The sequence below is a fragment of the Diaphorina citri genome, unplaced genomic scaffold (assembly GCF_000475195.1).
Source record: "Diaphorina citri unplaced genomic scaffold, Diaci psyllid genome assembly version 1.1 scaffold505, whole genome shotgun sequence".
Lineage (NCBI taxonomy): Eukaryota > Metazoa > Arthropoda > Insecta > Hemiptera > Psyllidae > Diaphorina > Diaphorina citri.
The window spans coordinates 45,839-59,312 of NW_007377940.1; the positions used below are offsets into that span (position 1 = coordinate 45,839).

Here is a 13,474-nt window from a genome sequence, read left to right on the forward strand (position 1 = left end):
CATCACCACCACCTTATGTTTGTATTCTTGTTTATTGTACTTATATAAAAAAAAAAATGAGAGCACCTTTTGCTATGTTTGAAAAATGAAAAAAAAAAAAAAAAGAAGAAGTTGCTCGACTACGCTTCCAAAGCAGACGGGCCTTGAGCTAACAGCCTGTTAGGTTCCCATTTTATTTTCTTCTTAGGCTTAACATAGTTGGTTGTTAGGGGCTCTTTTATGACCGATGTAAACTACGTCTATTAGCTATTCATATTAATTTATAGAAAACGTAGTGGTCATTTTAGAAATACCTGCACCAGAGTACAAAAACGAACAATTGAACATTGTAGGCACCAAAAACAAAATTCCTGTTGTAAAGCCGCCACTGGTTGTAATGAGCAAAACTATTCAATTGCCTTTGCAAGGTTGCATTTAATGTTTTCGACACCACGGGGAATTGAACTCGAGCCTCCTGCGTGCAAGGACAGACGGATGCACTGCGGATTTCGAGGCCGAAGGGTGCATTAGATTCGTACGGTGCGCTAGGACAATATTGTCCCTAAAAGACTCTTTTAAACCTTAATGTTCCTGGTAGTTAGAAAAAGAATTGCTTAAAATTGAAGAGAAGTGTGAGAATTGAGTTGAAAATGCCAAAAATCCTGAAAGATTCGTATAAACTTAACCTATCCCTTGGGGCAGTTGACCCTACACACCTGAGCCTCAGAGTGGGCCTTTTGTGTATGGAGTTAAGCAAGGGTGCATTAAGTATTTCCAATCTATAAGACAGCCTCCGTGGTCGAGTAGGTATCTCGCTAGGCTTGCAGGCCGGAGGTCCCGGGTTCGATTCCCGGTGGAGTTGAATTTTTTTTTTTGCTTTGTCCTTGGAATTCGGGGTGCATGAAGCCGAGAACGATTTTTTTTTTTTTTTTTTTTTTTTTTTTTTTTTTTCCATTTATATTTGATTGACAAAAAACTCAGAACATACATTTTTCTTATAAATGGTATACCCAACCCATCCGTATAAGCAGAGCTTGTGCCACGGATGGGGAAGCAGAGCTTGTGCCACGGATGGGGAAAAGCAGAAGCACGGATTGGACAGCATTAGCAGAAAAGAACTATCCTTAAAGGGCCTTGCCTTATGGATGATTCTTTTTTACTTACTGCTGTCCAATTCAGAAGCTACTTTGAGCAGTGGCAGCAGATTTTTAAGAGCTCACATTCTGGTGCACATCGTCCTCACGATGGTTGGTTCTACGCCCCAGGACGACCCGGGAAGCTCAATAGCTTCCCAGAGACCATCAATCCCCCTCAGTTCTATCAGATCCACAACATCTCTTCATCTATTGACCTACCCTTTTAAACTACAGCTTAATTCCGTACACAAAAAGCCCACTCAGGGGCTTAGGTGTAGGGGCAAACAGCCCTAAATTGTGAGTTAAGCTTCTACGAATCTACCCTTTTAACCACTAAGCTATGTGCCGAAATTTTTTGGACAACGAAACCTGCTTCCACCTCCCTCCTGCCTTTACCTCTTCAGAGTCACAAATTTTGTCTAACGTGTTGCTGACGCCAGTTCAAATATGCGACTTACACTAGCGAGCTTAATTATTGGTAGGGGGGCTAAAATAGTCATATTGGGGGACCATGATGGTGATATTGAGTTGGGCACTATGGAACCAAGTAAGGGATGTAAAAAAGGGTGTTTTTTCGTTGAAAAAAGTTCTGATTTTGCATTTCAGGGTTTTACTAGGATATTTAAAAAAGCCGGTCTCTACCATTTGTTTTATTTGTTTTGAACTTTTTTTTTATATTCTGCAAAAACTACGGAAATAAACTGTGGATAAGAAAACGATTTAACAGAAGTAGGTGTGAGCTGTATTGATATCTTAATAATGTATTTAAAAACATATTTCTGAGCCCTACGTGGTCATGTGAAAATACCGAAAAAAAGCGGGAAAATGTAAAACTGCTGACCAAATTTTTGGCCGCCAGTGTATGGAAACCTTATCGTATTGACTTTTGCTCGTACTATCAGAATCTTTGGACGTGGGAGAGGGTGGGAAAAATAAAATGTAGTATCTCCCACCTCCCACAGTGCAAAAGCTGAAAGCTTCCTCCTTTTGAATTCCGAAGCGCTAGCGCTTTGAAAACTCATTGATCGACATTTTATTTAGTAAGGGTTTGGTTTAGTTTTTTTTTTAGGAAAAAATCCTAATAGCTCGGATTTTTTTAATATTAGTTTTGTGCTTCCATGTTTATTTTAAGAACAAATTTGTTATTTTTAGTTTTAAAATATTGTTTTATTAATTGTAAATAGCAGGTTGCATGTGATAATTGTTATGGTGTAGTGTCTGAAACATAGTAAAGTAAGGGAATTCCAAGTTTCCTAGGTAGTTTATAAACAGTAAAATTTGAGACATGTTTTTGTGTGGTGAAATTCAAAGAAATGTTTTGAGCACTTACGTAGTGCCTTTGAAATTTACGCACATGGAAAAATGATTACCAAGTGAGAAGCAGCCAAGAAAAATAACCAAATAATCTCTTCCTTCTTGTGAAAAATGACTCAGTTCGGAAAATACTATATCCCTTCGCTTCGAGCTTTTATCAACGTAGGTTGGGAGACTGTGAAGACTCAGCTCCCAGAGCAAGGCCCTTGCATGGATGTCATGATGAAGATGACAGGCAGAAATACTGAAGGAGAATCAGCCACGGGACAAAGTGGTGAACACATCCACTTTGGTAATAACATTCAACAGAGGAAAACGGACGGGACAATAGAGATGTCCACTATGAAGGGTTATGGAGGAGTGGATGAGTGTGGTGGAGCCAAAGATTTCCAGGCATCTCGTAGTAATACATTCAGCATGGGAGGGAGTTTTGATGAAGGAGGAGGAGGGGAGTTTGGTGAACGTAGCAGACACAAAATCAACGAGTGGCAAGCAGCATGGAATGTGACAAATGCAATCCAGGTAAGAAGAACAATGCAGCAAATTTTGACAGTGAAATAGAATAGAGAGGAGTTGTGAACCTTTTAGATACCTAGACCTACTTTTGTTAATTGAAGAAAAAGCAAGGTTGTGAAAATACGTTTGAGAAGAAAAGAAAAACCACTGTGAGCATTTGAATGCTCATTTTATCATTATAATTACCCACTTAACTTTGGTCAACGTGGTTATGGTTTGTTATTTAGTACACGTTACCAAATAATTGGGGCTATCGCATCGACAACTGTGAAAATATACTATCAATAAAATGGTCAACAAAATGACAATCTGCCATGATTTCCTATGTAAATTAATTTAAATTTTATTTCAATTTCCAGGGGATGTTCATTGTATCCCTGCCGTTCGCAGTGCTGAGAGGGGGATACTGGGCGATATTCGCGATGATTGGAATTGCCTACATTTGCTGCTACACCGGTAAAATACTCGTCGAATGTCTCTATGAAATAGACCCCAACACTGGACAGAGAGTAAGGGTAAGAAACTCCTATGTGTCGATAGCAAGTGAATGTTTTGGTCCTGTATGGGGTGCCAGAGCAGTGAATCTAGCCCAGATGATTGAACTCCTCATGACTTGTATCCTCTACGTCGTGGTGTGTGGTGACTTGATGGTTGGATCATTCCCGGACGGCGCTATTGATACAAGAAGTTGGATGATGCTCATTGGAATCTTCCTCATTCCGCTTGGTTTCCTCAAGTCTCTCCATCACGTTTCCATGTTGAGCTTCTGGTGTACCATGTCCCACATTGTTATCAACGTTGTTATCCTTGGTTATTGTCTGTTACAAATAGGAGACTGGGGCTGGGGCAAAGTCAAATGGACTTTGGATATGGAGAATTTCCCTATCAGCTTGGGTGTCATTGTGTTCAGCTATACATCTCAAATTTTCCTTCCAACATTGGAAGGGAATTTAATTGATCGTTCAAAGTTCGACTGGATGTTAGACTGGAGTCATATAGCGGCCGCTATTTTCAAATCCATGTTCGGCTACTTGTGCTTTTTGACTTTTCAAAATGACACTCAACAAGTGATCACCAATAACTTTGATTCCGCATGGTTCAGAGGTTTCGTCAATTTCTTCCTCGTTGTGAAAGCATTGCTGTCCTATCCACTGCCCTACTATGCAGCCTGTGAACTTCTCGAAACCAATTATTTCAAAGGTGGTGATTCTCAGTTCCCATCAATCTGGCACCTGGATGGAGAGTTGAAGGTGTGGGGTCTCATGTTCAGAGTGGCTGTTGTCTTGTTCACAATCATGATGGCAGTCTTCATTCCACACTTTGCCATTCTCATGGGTTTCATTGGAAGTTTCACAGGCACCATGTTGTCGTTTATATGGCCCTGTTATTTCCATCTCAAGTTAAAAGGTGGCAGTCTGAGCATCCAAAGTGTTGCATTCGACTGTTTTGTTATTTTTCTTGGCTGCTTATTTGGTATTATAGGTGTTTATGATTCAGGATCAGCCATGATCCAAGCATTTGAAATTGGTCTTCCGTTTTAGTTTTTTATTTATTTACCTAATATTACACGTATTATATTTATAATGATCATTTTAAAACATATATTTAATATACCTATGAATAAGGATTTATTATACCTATTTATAAATCAAATTTGTTCAGGGGTTGTAGATCTAAATCTAAGTAGTACAATACGTTTTAGTTAGATCAATCTGATTTCTGTTCAAAATATTCCGGTAACTAATGTCTTCCATAACCATTTAAAACCGTTGTATTTTATATTAATTTAGTCATTTATGGTCGTTATACGATTTTCTTTTTTTTTTTTTTTATCAGAATTATTATTATTATTATTATTATAGGACTGCAAAGTTATTTATAGGAAATTCTGTTTGATATTTTTTAAATGTTACGAATATTGAATGCAACAAATAGACCTAATTGTTTGTTATTTTCTTTGCTTCAAGCGAAGTTTTTGTTGGTCCCAAAGTCAGATTTATTTTGTAGCTCGGTTAGTACTAAGGAGGGTAGGTATTAAAAAAATTGCAAAGAAAAAAGAATCCAGCATATACCTACCTAATAATCGGAAGTTTTTTAAGGCACACCCTCCTTATAATTCTGTCGTTTTTATATCACTAAAGATCCATTTCCTGCATTTTATTACAAAAATAAAATGGTCAAGTTCAAAACAATAACAAACTTTCATAGAAATGAGCCATATTTTGATCAATTTTCATTTTTGTTTCCCCCTACCTGTGTTAAAAGAGGTAGAAAATATAACATTAGTCTTCCATTTATATTTTATAATAAGTATTATTATTACAATAATTAAATATATTTATTATTATCATTATTTATGACATATTAACCTCTTGTATTAATTTAAAATTATTCGCCTGAAATCGAAATATGTCTATCGAAAAAAAGTTGCCTCCCTACTTAAATTGGGCTTTGGTCACTGTTTGACAATTCGCTGGAATCAGCAATCGGAACGAGCTCTTTATTCGTTCGTGTTTAATTTTTTATGTCTCTCCTGAGATACGAACCACAGTCTCCGCGGTTACGAACCCAATACCTTGGCCAACTGCACTACTGGGATTGTATCCAATATTTGTTTTGAGACCTTCACTGTGACCTCAATAAAATTCTGTTGTCCAGAAAAAAAAAGGTTACCTGGTTTCTAAACCAGAAATACCAGATTAGAAGAGGGATTAAGAGTTCGATAACTCCAATAATAAAGATACAAGACAAGAAACATTAAAGATGGTATCTTTTATGTTTTTATCAACTGCGTCACAATCAAAAGTTGCTAACTTTTGGGCCCTAAAATCAGCCCAAGACCCAAACTGAACTGACTTTTCGGCACACCACTTCCATACACATTTCAAATTTGGAGTGAATCTATTTAAGCCCAAAATTTCCGGGGCTTCGTACACATAATAGTGTGCCTACTCATGAATGGAATTTTACAGATAGGTATCCATAAAAATTATTATGATTCATAATAATAGGCAGATACATACCTACCTACGTGTGTTTACATTTGATATTGTTATGTGGGTAAGTGAGGTGTGTATGTCTAATATGTAGGTACCTATTAAGCCAGCTAAATAATGGATCCAGTCGTTTCTGTTAGCCTTGAGTCCCTTGGTTCTGTATACAGACGACGCGACGTGTGTTACCAAAGTTCAAAAAGGACAAAGTGTAACGCACCCGAAATTCGAAGTCAAGAACTTGAACAAAATATGGGGCAATGGGTCATTATTATTATTATTATTATATAACTCTTTATTAGAACTTTACAATATTTACAAAGAGGTACAAGAAACAAAATAACAAACTGATAAATTAACAAATGAAAAAGAAAATTGAATAAAGAAAGAAAAATAAAAAAAAAAATATTGAAAAATTCTAACTCAGGGGCGGGATTAATGCCTAGGGCATTCTCTTCCATCCAACCCCTAGATTGTTCTTTTAGATTACATAAGAATTTGTTTACGCAATGACGGAAGCTGAGATGTGACCTTAATAGTTAAGTATCACTCTCACTATCGACCATCTACCATCGGCCATCTACCCGTCTTCCAGTTTCTTACTCATTCTATTCACTTTCACAGCTCGGGATCTACTGGCCTAATCAGTCTGGTTCTATCGTGTACGAGCGAACGTAAAATCATGTTTGAATTTTTGTAAATAATGTTTTTCGATAATATACATCGCGATCTTGCTTCGGTAGACAATCCGTATTGCTAACTCTTTTTGAACATTTTTAATTATTTAACATTAACAATGCAACCGCAACGCGTAACCAAATCCGTGTGTACTAGTGATGTTCAAGTGAATACCATCCTTGAGGATAGTAACATCCAGAATTATTTTAAGGACAAAAGTGTTTTCATCACCGGATCAACTGGATTCCTTGGAAAAGCTTTAGTGGAAAAACTTCTCCGCTCATGTTCACAAATAAACAATGTTTATTTGCTCATTAGACCAAAGCGAGGGACAGATGCCAAGCTAAGACATAAGGAATTGCTGAAGAGTTCCGTGTTTGATCGACTCCGTGAAGAAGGTAATACAAAAGTGTTTGACAAACTGAAAATTGTGTCTGGTGATGTCACTTTACCCCATCTTGGAATTAGCGATGAGGACAGACGAGAACTTATCAAGGAGGTAGCGGTTGTATTTCACTCTGCAGCCACGGTAAAGTTTAACGAAACCCTAAAAACCGCTGTCCAACTAAACACACAAGGTACACAACGCGTCACAGATCTTTGTCTGGAAATGAAACGCTTGGAAGCTTTTGTTCACGTATCAACAGCCTACTCAAATGCCGACAAGAAAAAGATATCGGAAAAGATTTATAAACCCGTAATGGATCCCAAAGAGTTGATACATTATTGTGAAACTTTGAGTGACGAGGAATTGGAAATCCTAGAGAAAGAAATCCAAGGAAATCATCCCAACACTTACACCCTGACTAAGAACATGGCAGAGAATATTGTAGCTGATGCTTCTTCTAAGATTCCCATATCCATAGTACGTCCTAGTATTGTAACTGCTGCTCTGTTTGAACCAGTACCTGGCTGGGTAGACAATGTGTCTGGCATCTCAGGCATCATGATGGAAATAGGACGCGGAACCAGTCTAAGATTCCCATATCCATAGTACGTCCTAGTATTGTCACTGCTGCTCTGTTTGAACCAGTACCTGGCTGGGTAGACAATGTGTCTGGCATCTCAGGCATCATGATGGAAATAGGACGCGGAACCACGGCGTTCCCACAGAATGTAGAGCTCTAACAAACTCGTCATTCTTAGCAATCTCGTCCAGGACTGCCTTTCCCATTCGAGTCATGATTCTCATCGATGCAACAACGTAGGGAGAATCGGTGATTTCGACACCGAATTTCCAGAAAAAGATGCAGATTTTTACTTTCTTTTCTCTCCTGTCATTTTGAATTAGCTATATAAAGTCCTTTTCTTGTTTTAAAATACATGTTTGTGTATTTGACTTTTTTCTTCGTTGTAACATAATCTAAAATTTTACTTGAATATTGACTCGTTCTTTCTTTCCAGCTGTATTTTTGGGTTTACCAGGTCGGTTTATCTCGAGATTGAGTTCAATCCTGGATTTTGAGATTGGTATTAGGTATGGTGCAATCACTTCTAGGTAATCAGACTTCATAAGCTCCAGCATTACTCAGAGATAAAATTTACCTATTGTTGTTCAAGTAGCCTACGATTAATAAAACTGCCGCTCGTAGATTACTGGACAACGACGTAACTCAAAATTTGAGAACAACTTTCAATAAAGGTCATTTTAAATCTGACCTTTTTTGTAATTTTGACGTGTGAGGAACTTTATGGCACTTTTTCGCTGTTTCAAGCGGCTCCTCAAATGTCCTCATAAGGCATTCGAAATATCCAGAAACATTAATGTCCCAGACGGTCACCCGTCTAGATAGCAATCATGTACGACGTAGCTTAACTTTATTCGTGTCCAGCTAGACCAAAGACACTGTATTCACCAGTCATGAGAGTACCTACTTACATAACAATGCTATATTGGCTCAAAATCTCAATTCAAGTTCTCATTTCGTATGAATTCAGACTGGGTCACTAGGTAACCAGACTGAATCGTACGATACCTCACGTAAAAAAATCACGAAGAAAAAAAAACATGTTGTTTTTTGGTAAGGTTCAACAACACTTGATTAGGATAGGTTAGGTCCGTTTTTGTATGTTTTGATTTTTTATTGCGAAGTGGTCTACATCTCGATTTGCTGTCGGTATTTGTATCAGTTTTTTTTTTTTTTTATGTACAAGTAGGTAATACCTACTTACGATCAGATCAGTACCTTATCAGGTAGGTACCTACCACATTCCTTACTACTATCCGCCAAGTATTTAGGTACCTAAGTTAGTAGGTATCCTAATAGTCTGGCTGGGGTACTTTAAACAGGGAGTAGACCAGCTTAGAGGATTGTACCAGCCTGAAATTTCCCTTGTTAAAGAAGTAGCAAAGGTTGAGGGTACGAAGGGCATCATCCAGTAGTAAAATTTAAGCAGTCACACTAAAAACGGCTGATTGAGAGGCTGACGAAAAACGCCGATCCCGTCTAAACACGGGAATGAAGGAGAAGAAGAAGAAGAAGAAGAAGAAGAAGAAGAAGAAGAAGAAGAAGAAGAAGAAGAAATGGGCAAGTATCTTATTAGGGGATGTGTCAAGAACACCGAATCGTTCTAGGCGCTAAGAGTACGTACTTGCTAAAACTCTCTAGGATAGATTTTTTTTTCCCACTTTTACTTCATCACCTGGCAGTCCTGAAAATTCTCAAGCCCTGTTGCCAGTTGCGCGTGTGAGAATTACCGTACGCTGGTCGTACGTGTAGCTTTGCACGTTGCACGTAGCGTAGGTGGTCTGAAACAGGGGCGGCCGCTAGGCGTCAGTTCATTTTATTATTATTATTATTTTAATTCAAAATCATGATTATCATAATACCATTAATAAAGGAATAAAGCTCATTATACTTTACCACACATACCTAAATGAAATTTATTTCCACTTTGATTTGATTTAAATCAAAAATATTATCTCTGACCAGTATGTCTCATAGGAAATGAGGTCTACTTTAATGTTGACATTTAGGTTGACGAAAAATTAAAAAAAAAAAAAAAACGTAGGGGGAGTTTTTTGACTAAAAGCGAAAATAAATGGAGTTTTTGTCGTTTTCACTGTGAAGCTGATTTCCTCCAAGGCAACAAGTGAAAAATTCGAATTCAGCACCCAAGAAACCATACAAAACCGTCTTAAAATATATTTTCGCAATTTTCTCTCAAAAAATCGAATTTTGAATAGGTACCTTTTTGACTGGGCTAAAATGGAAAAAAATCCCCGACCTAATACCGCTGAGGTCAATGACCTCAAACCATAGATCACCGTGCCTTTGTTGTATATTCCATAGTATTTTCGACCTTGAGAATATTTTCCCCTCTTTCGCAATCTATCGCTATCTCTCTCGGATCAAATCACAATGGCCGCCTGATCTGCGCATGCGCAATCGTTTTTATAGCCGAAGATCGCATCGTGTAAACGGACCTTGCAAAATCAAAACAAGCCCGCGAAATTTTTAAAATTTCTGGATTTTTCTATTTGACCTGTGACCTGGACATTCTGTCTTTTTCAATCATTCCTTAAATTTAAATTTATCTTTTACCTTTTTATTTGACAACTATTTTGATTGATAAATAGTGCTGATGCTGAGTCCTGAGAGCTCAATGACCTGAAAGCTGTAAGCGCAGTCCAATAATCGTGTCCATTTTGCGTTTTCTACTCCAAAAACTGAATCTGAATCACATGCTACAGATTTACGGTTAAGACATGCCAATGTATTGAAGAAATTCTTGGATAAATTCCTGGTAAGTAATAGATTCCCTTCAAAATTTGGTAATTTGGCTAAGGAATCTGCCTAGTTAGCATAGTTCTCAATCCATTTGGTAACTTCTTGTAGGCAGAATAAGTTAGAATCTAAAGAAAAGTATGAGATTGTCTGATGTAATTGCCTAGTTGCTGAACTAAGCATTCAACTTTGTAGTATAAGTACCTAACCAGTGCTTTCTAGCTAGGGCTGATAATATTCAGGTTTTCGTATACCTACTACCTAAAATCTTATATTTTGATAGAACCATGCACTTACTCAGATAAGATCTAGGTTACTGGTAATATTTTGATATGGGTACTTACCTACCGGTTTATTGATTTGGGGTATTACTTAGGTCATATCATTAGCACTAGTTTTGTAACCCCTAGACATAAGTCAATGAAATGAATTCTTCTAGGTATAAGTGCAAAAAAAAAAAAATAATAATAATCAGCCTAGGAATACAATGGCAGAGAAAATCTTAGGTATCCCATTTGACAAATTGACCACTGTTTCATCTTGGCTTCCAAAGCATATTCCATGGTGTTTACCCAAACATCTCCGTGAAATGAGAGACAGACTCTTTAATTCTTGAAAATTTTCATCAAACAAATAGTAGGATTTCACTCAGAGGTCTCTCTGTCAGATAACCATTTAAATGCATAGCATCCCATGGTATCTAATGTAATTGTGCTTATCATTCCTAAAGAGGGGAAACAAGATTCAGAAAAAGGGAAATTCCAAAAGGATAAAAAAAGGCTAATATTACCCATCATTGTTCCTTAAGGTTGACATCATCCCATGTTTAAAAATAAAGAAAACAATTTGAGGCAACAATGTCCTCAAATTACTTTATATTGTCAGCTCTTGAGGACTTTTGCAAAGAGAACTATTTACCTCTCATGCTAAATCTTGAAAAGATAAGTATGGATGGCCCTTTGCTTTATTGTATATCATAGAGTGAAAAATACCTACTATCTGCAGGATAGCATTTTTCAAAGCCACCAGTATGTAAATGCTGTTTCTTTGTGTTATTATATTACAACTTTAGTGCTCACTGCAGCATTGTAGGATTTTTCCCAATATCTCAATAATCCTAACATTCAATGTTTACCTACCATGCTGGAACCGGTCGCTATGTGCATTTATAAGCGATAGCTACTCATTTTCCTCACGAGGCTGAGTGGGCCTCACAACATCCAGTCACGGAATCAATCATTTGCATGATACAAATTTCTTGACCCCGCCGGGAATCGAACCCGGGTCTCCCGCGTGCAAGGCCGCGGAACCATCAGAAGTATTGTGTGTGAAGATACCTTGGTAGTGGATATCATCCCTGTGGATCTAGTAGTGAATACTCTCATCAGTGCAGCGTGGAAAACAGGCACCTCACAAACCAAAGAACTGCAAGTATACAACTGTTCATCCGGACATACTAACCCACTGTCCTGGAGGGATCTTGGTATTATGTGTCATAAGTACGCCCTGAAAACACCTAGCAAATACATCCAATTCTATCCGGGCTTTTCATTCAGAACAAACAGATTCGCTCATAGATTTTGTGAGCTACTCTACCATTTCCTGCCTGCTCTTCTGCTAGACATATTCTTACAAGTTCAAAAACAGAAGCCTATGATGATGAAAATTTATACTCGTTTTAAAAAGGCTGCAAAAACAGGCGAATTTTTCGCTCTGAATGAATGGCACTTCGGTTCCAGAAACATAAAGAAATTGGCAGAGAGCTTAAAAACATCACATGACTGGCAAATTTTCCCTGTAGACATGCGAATACTCAAGTACGATGCCTATGTTAAGAATTATATGATAGGCATTCGGAAGTATGTGCTCAATGATCCGGACAAATCTCTGCCTTCAGCTCGGAGGAAACTTCAAGCATTATTCTGGGCGACCAAACTTATAGACGTAGCTTTTGGTTCCGTCCTTCTCACATGATAGGCATCCGGAAGTATGTCCTCAATGATCCGGATAAATCTCTGCCTTCAGCTCGGAGGAAACTTCAAGCATTATTCTGGGCGACCAAACTTATAGACGTAGCTTTTGGTTCCGTCCTTCTCAAAGTTATTAAATTTAAGTAGACTGATAAGTAAGCACACCTTTATTCGATAAACGAACTCTCGCTATGTTTAGCCTAGTATCGCACACTAATCGTACGAGTTGATAACATTACTATGTACCTACAACAAAATACCTACCTACTTGGTACGAATATAATTACCTACAATAGGTATAATAATAAAGAGTGATGCAAAATCCGAACGTCTTTCTTCAATCACTGCTGATTTTACGCAGGATTCCTTTTTACTTTCCTTATCCTATAGGAAGGAAAGTAATGTAATCGGGTCAAATTTTCGATGGTCAGTTTTTAGTGCCAAAACAGCCACCAGTATACCAATACCAGTAATCAAAAATCACAAGTGTGCAAGGTACATGCCATTTTCCATAAAGCTAACTGTATCCCCAAATGTAAGACAAAAAAAAAGTAAACTGCCCGAAATTGAAACAGGATTCCCAGCATGCAGATCTATAAAATTATGTGTCTATGGTATCTACTTGTACTCATGTTTTATTTTACAACAGGTCCCTAATTAGAAAAATAAATGTCTAATTAACTTTGGCAACACTGATCAAGAGTTATCATCCTTCCTTCTCCTTTCATATCACCTAATCATCTGGACACGATAATAAAATCACGTTATCATTAATGTTTCACGTTATCATTAATGTTTCACGTTCATTCATGTTTCACGTTCAGTACTTAATCCTTTTGTTCACAGTGTAATCAGTCGTAAGGCGCGAAGTACAAATTCAATCATGCTTGGGAAAATTCTTACGAAATCTAGAAATTTTGCGTGCTTATATTACCAGTAAAATAACAGCACCGAAAGCTGACATCATCATCATCATCTTAAATTATTCGTATTTAGATCGAGTTCGTACATCAAGAGAAGGTATATTTGTGGAAAGTTTATCAAAATCATGGCAAGGCACAAAGAAGTTGCAACTTGGAAAAGCGGTGTCATTGATTTCACGGCCGGATCTCTTGGTAAGTTTTTTTTTTTTTTTTTTTTTTTTTTTTTTTTTTTATGAG

General features: G+C 37.5%; 3 protein-coding genes across 3 annotated transcripts in view; all 3 read left to right on the top strand.

The window, feature by feature from the left end:
* The first annotated feature begins 2,171 nt into the window (after nt 1–2,171).
* LOC103509502 (vesicular inhibitory amino acid transporter) lies at nt 2,172–5,261 on the top strand. The gene is made up of 2 exons (XM_008474126.3): nt 2,172–2,951; nt 3,305–5,261. The coding sequence occupies exons 1-2, from the start codon at nt 2,541–2,543 to the stop codon at nt 4,484–4,486; spliced, it is 1,593 nt and encodes a 530-aa protein (XP_008472348.1). The 5' UTR covers nt 2,172–2,540; the 3' UTR covers nt 4,487–5,261.
* Nucleotides 5,262–6,384: 1,123 nt separating this feature from the next.
* LOC103509501 (putative fatty acyl-CoA reductase CG5065) lies at nt 6,385–12,693 on the top strand. Its single transcript, XM_008474125.3, has 3 exons — nt 6,385–7,587; nt 11,645–12,306; nt 12,435–12,693. Exons 1-3 carry the CDS (start codon nt 6,735–6,737, stop codon nt 12,459–12,461), a joined length of 1,542 nt encoding a protein of 513 aa, XP_008472347.1. The 5' UTR covers nt 6,385–6,734; the 3' UTR covers nt 12,462–12,693.
* The window catches only part of LOC103509509 (mitochondrial ornithine transporter 1), a 10,717-nt gene continuing 7,346 nt past the window's right edge, over nt 10,104–13,474 (top strand). The window contains exons 1-2 of the mRNA XM_026823825.1: nt 10,104–10,363; nt 13,161–13,429. Of these exons, the coding sequence (XP_026679626.1) occupies nt 13,363–13,429 (67 nt within the window). The 5' untranslated portion in view covers nt 10,104–10,363; nt 13,161–13,362. The remainder of the gene's footprint in view (nt 10,364–13,160; nt 13,430–13,474) is intronic.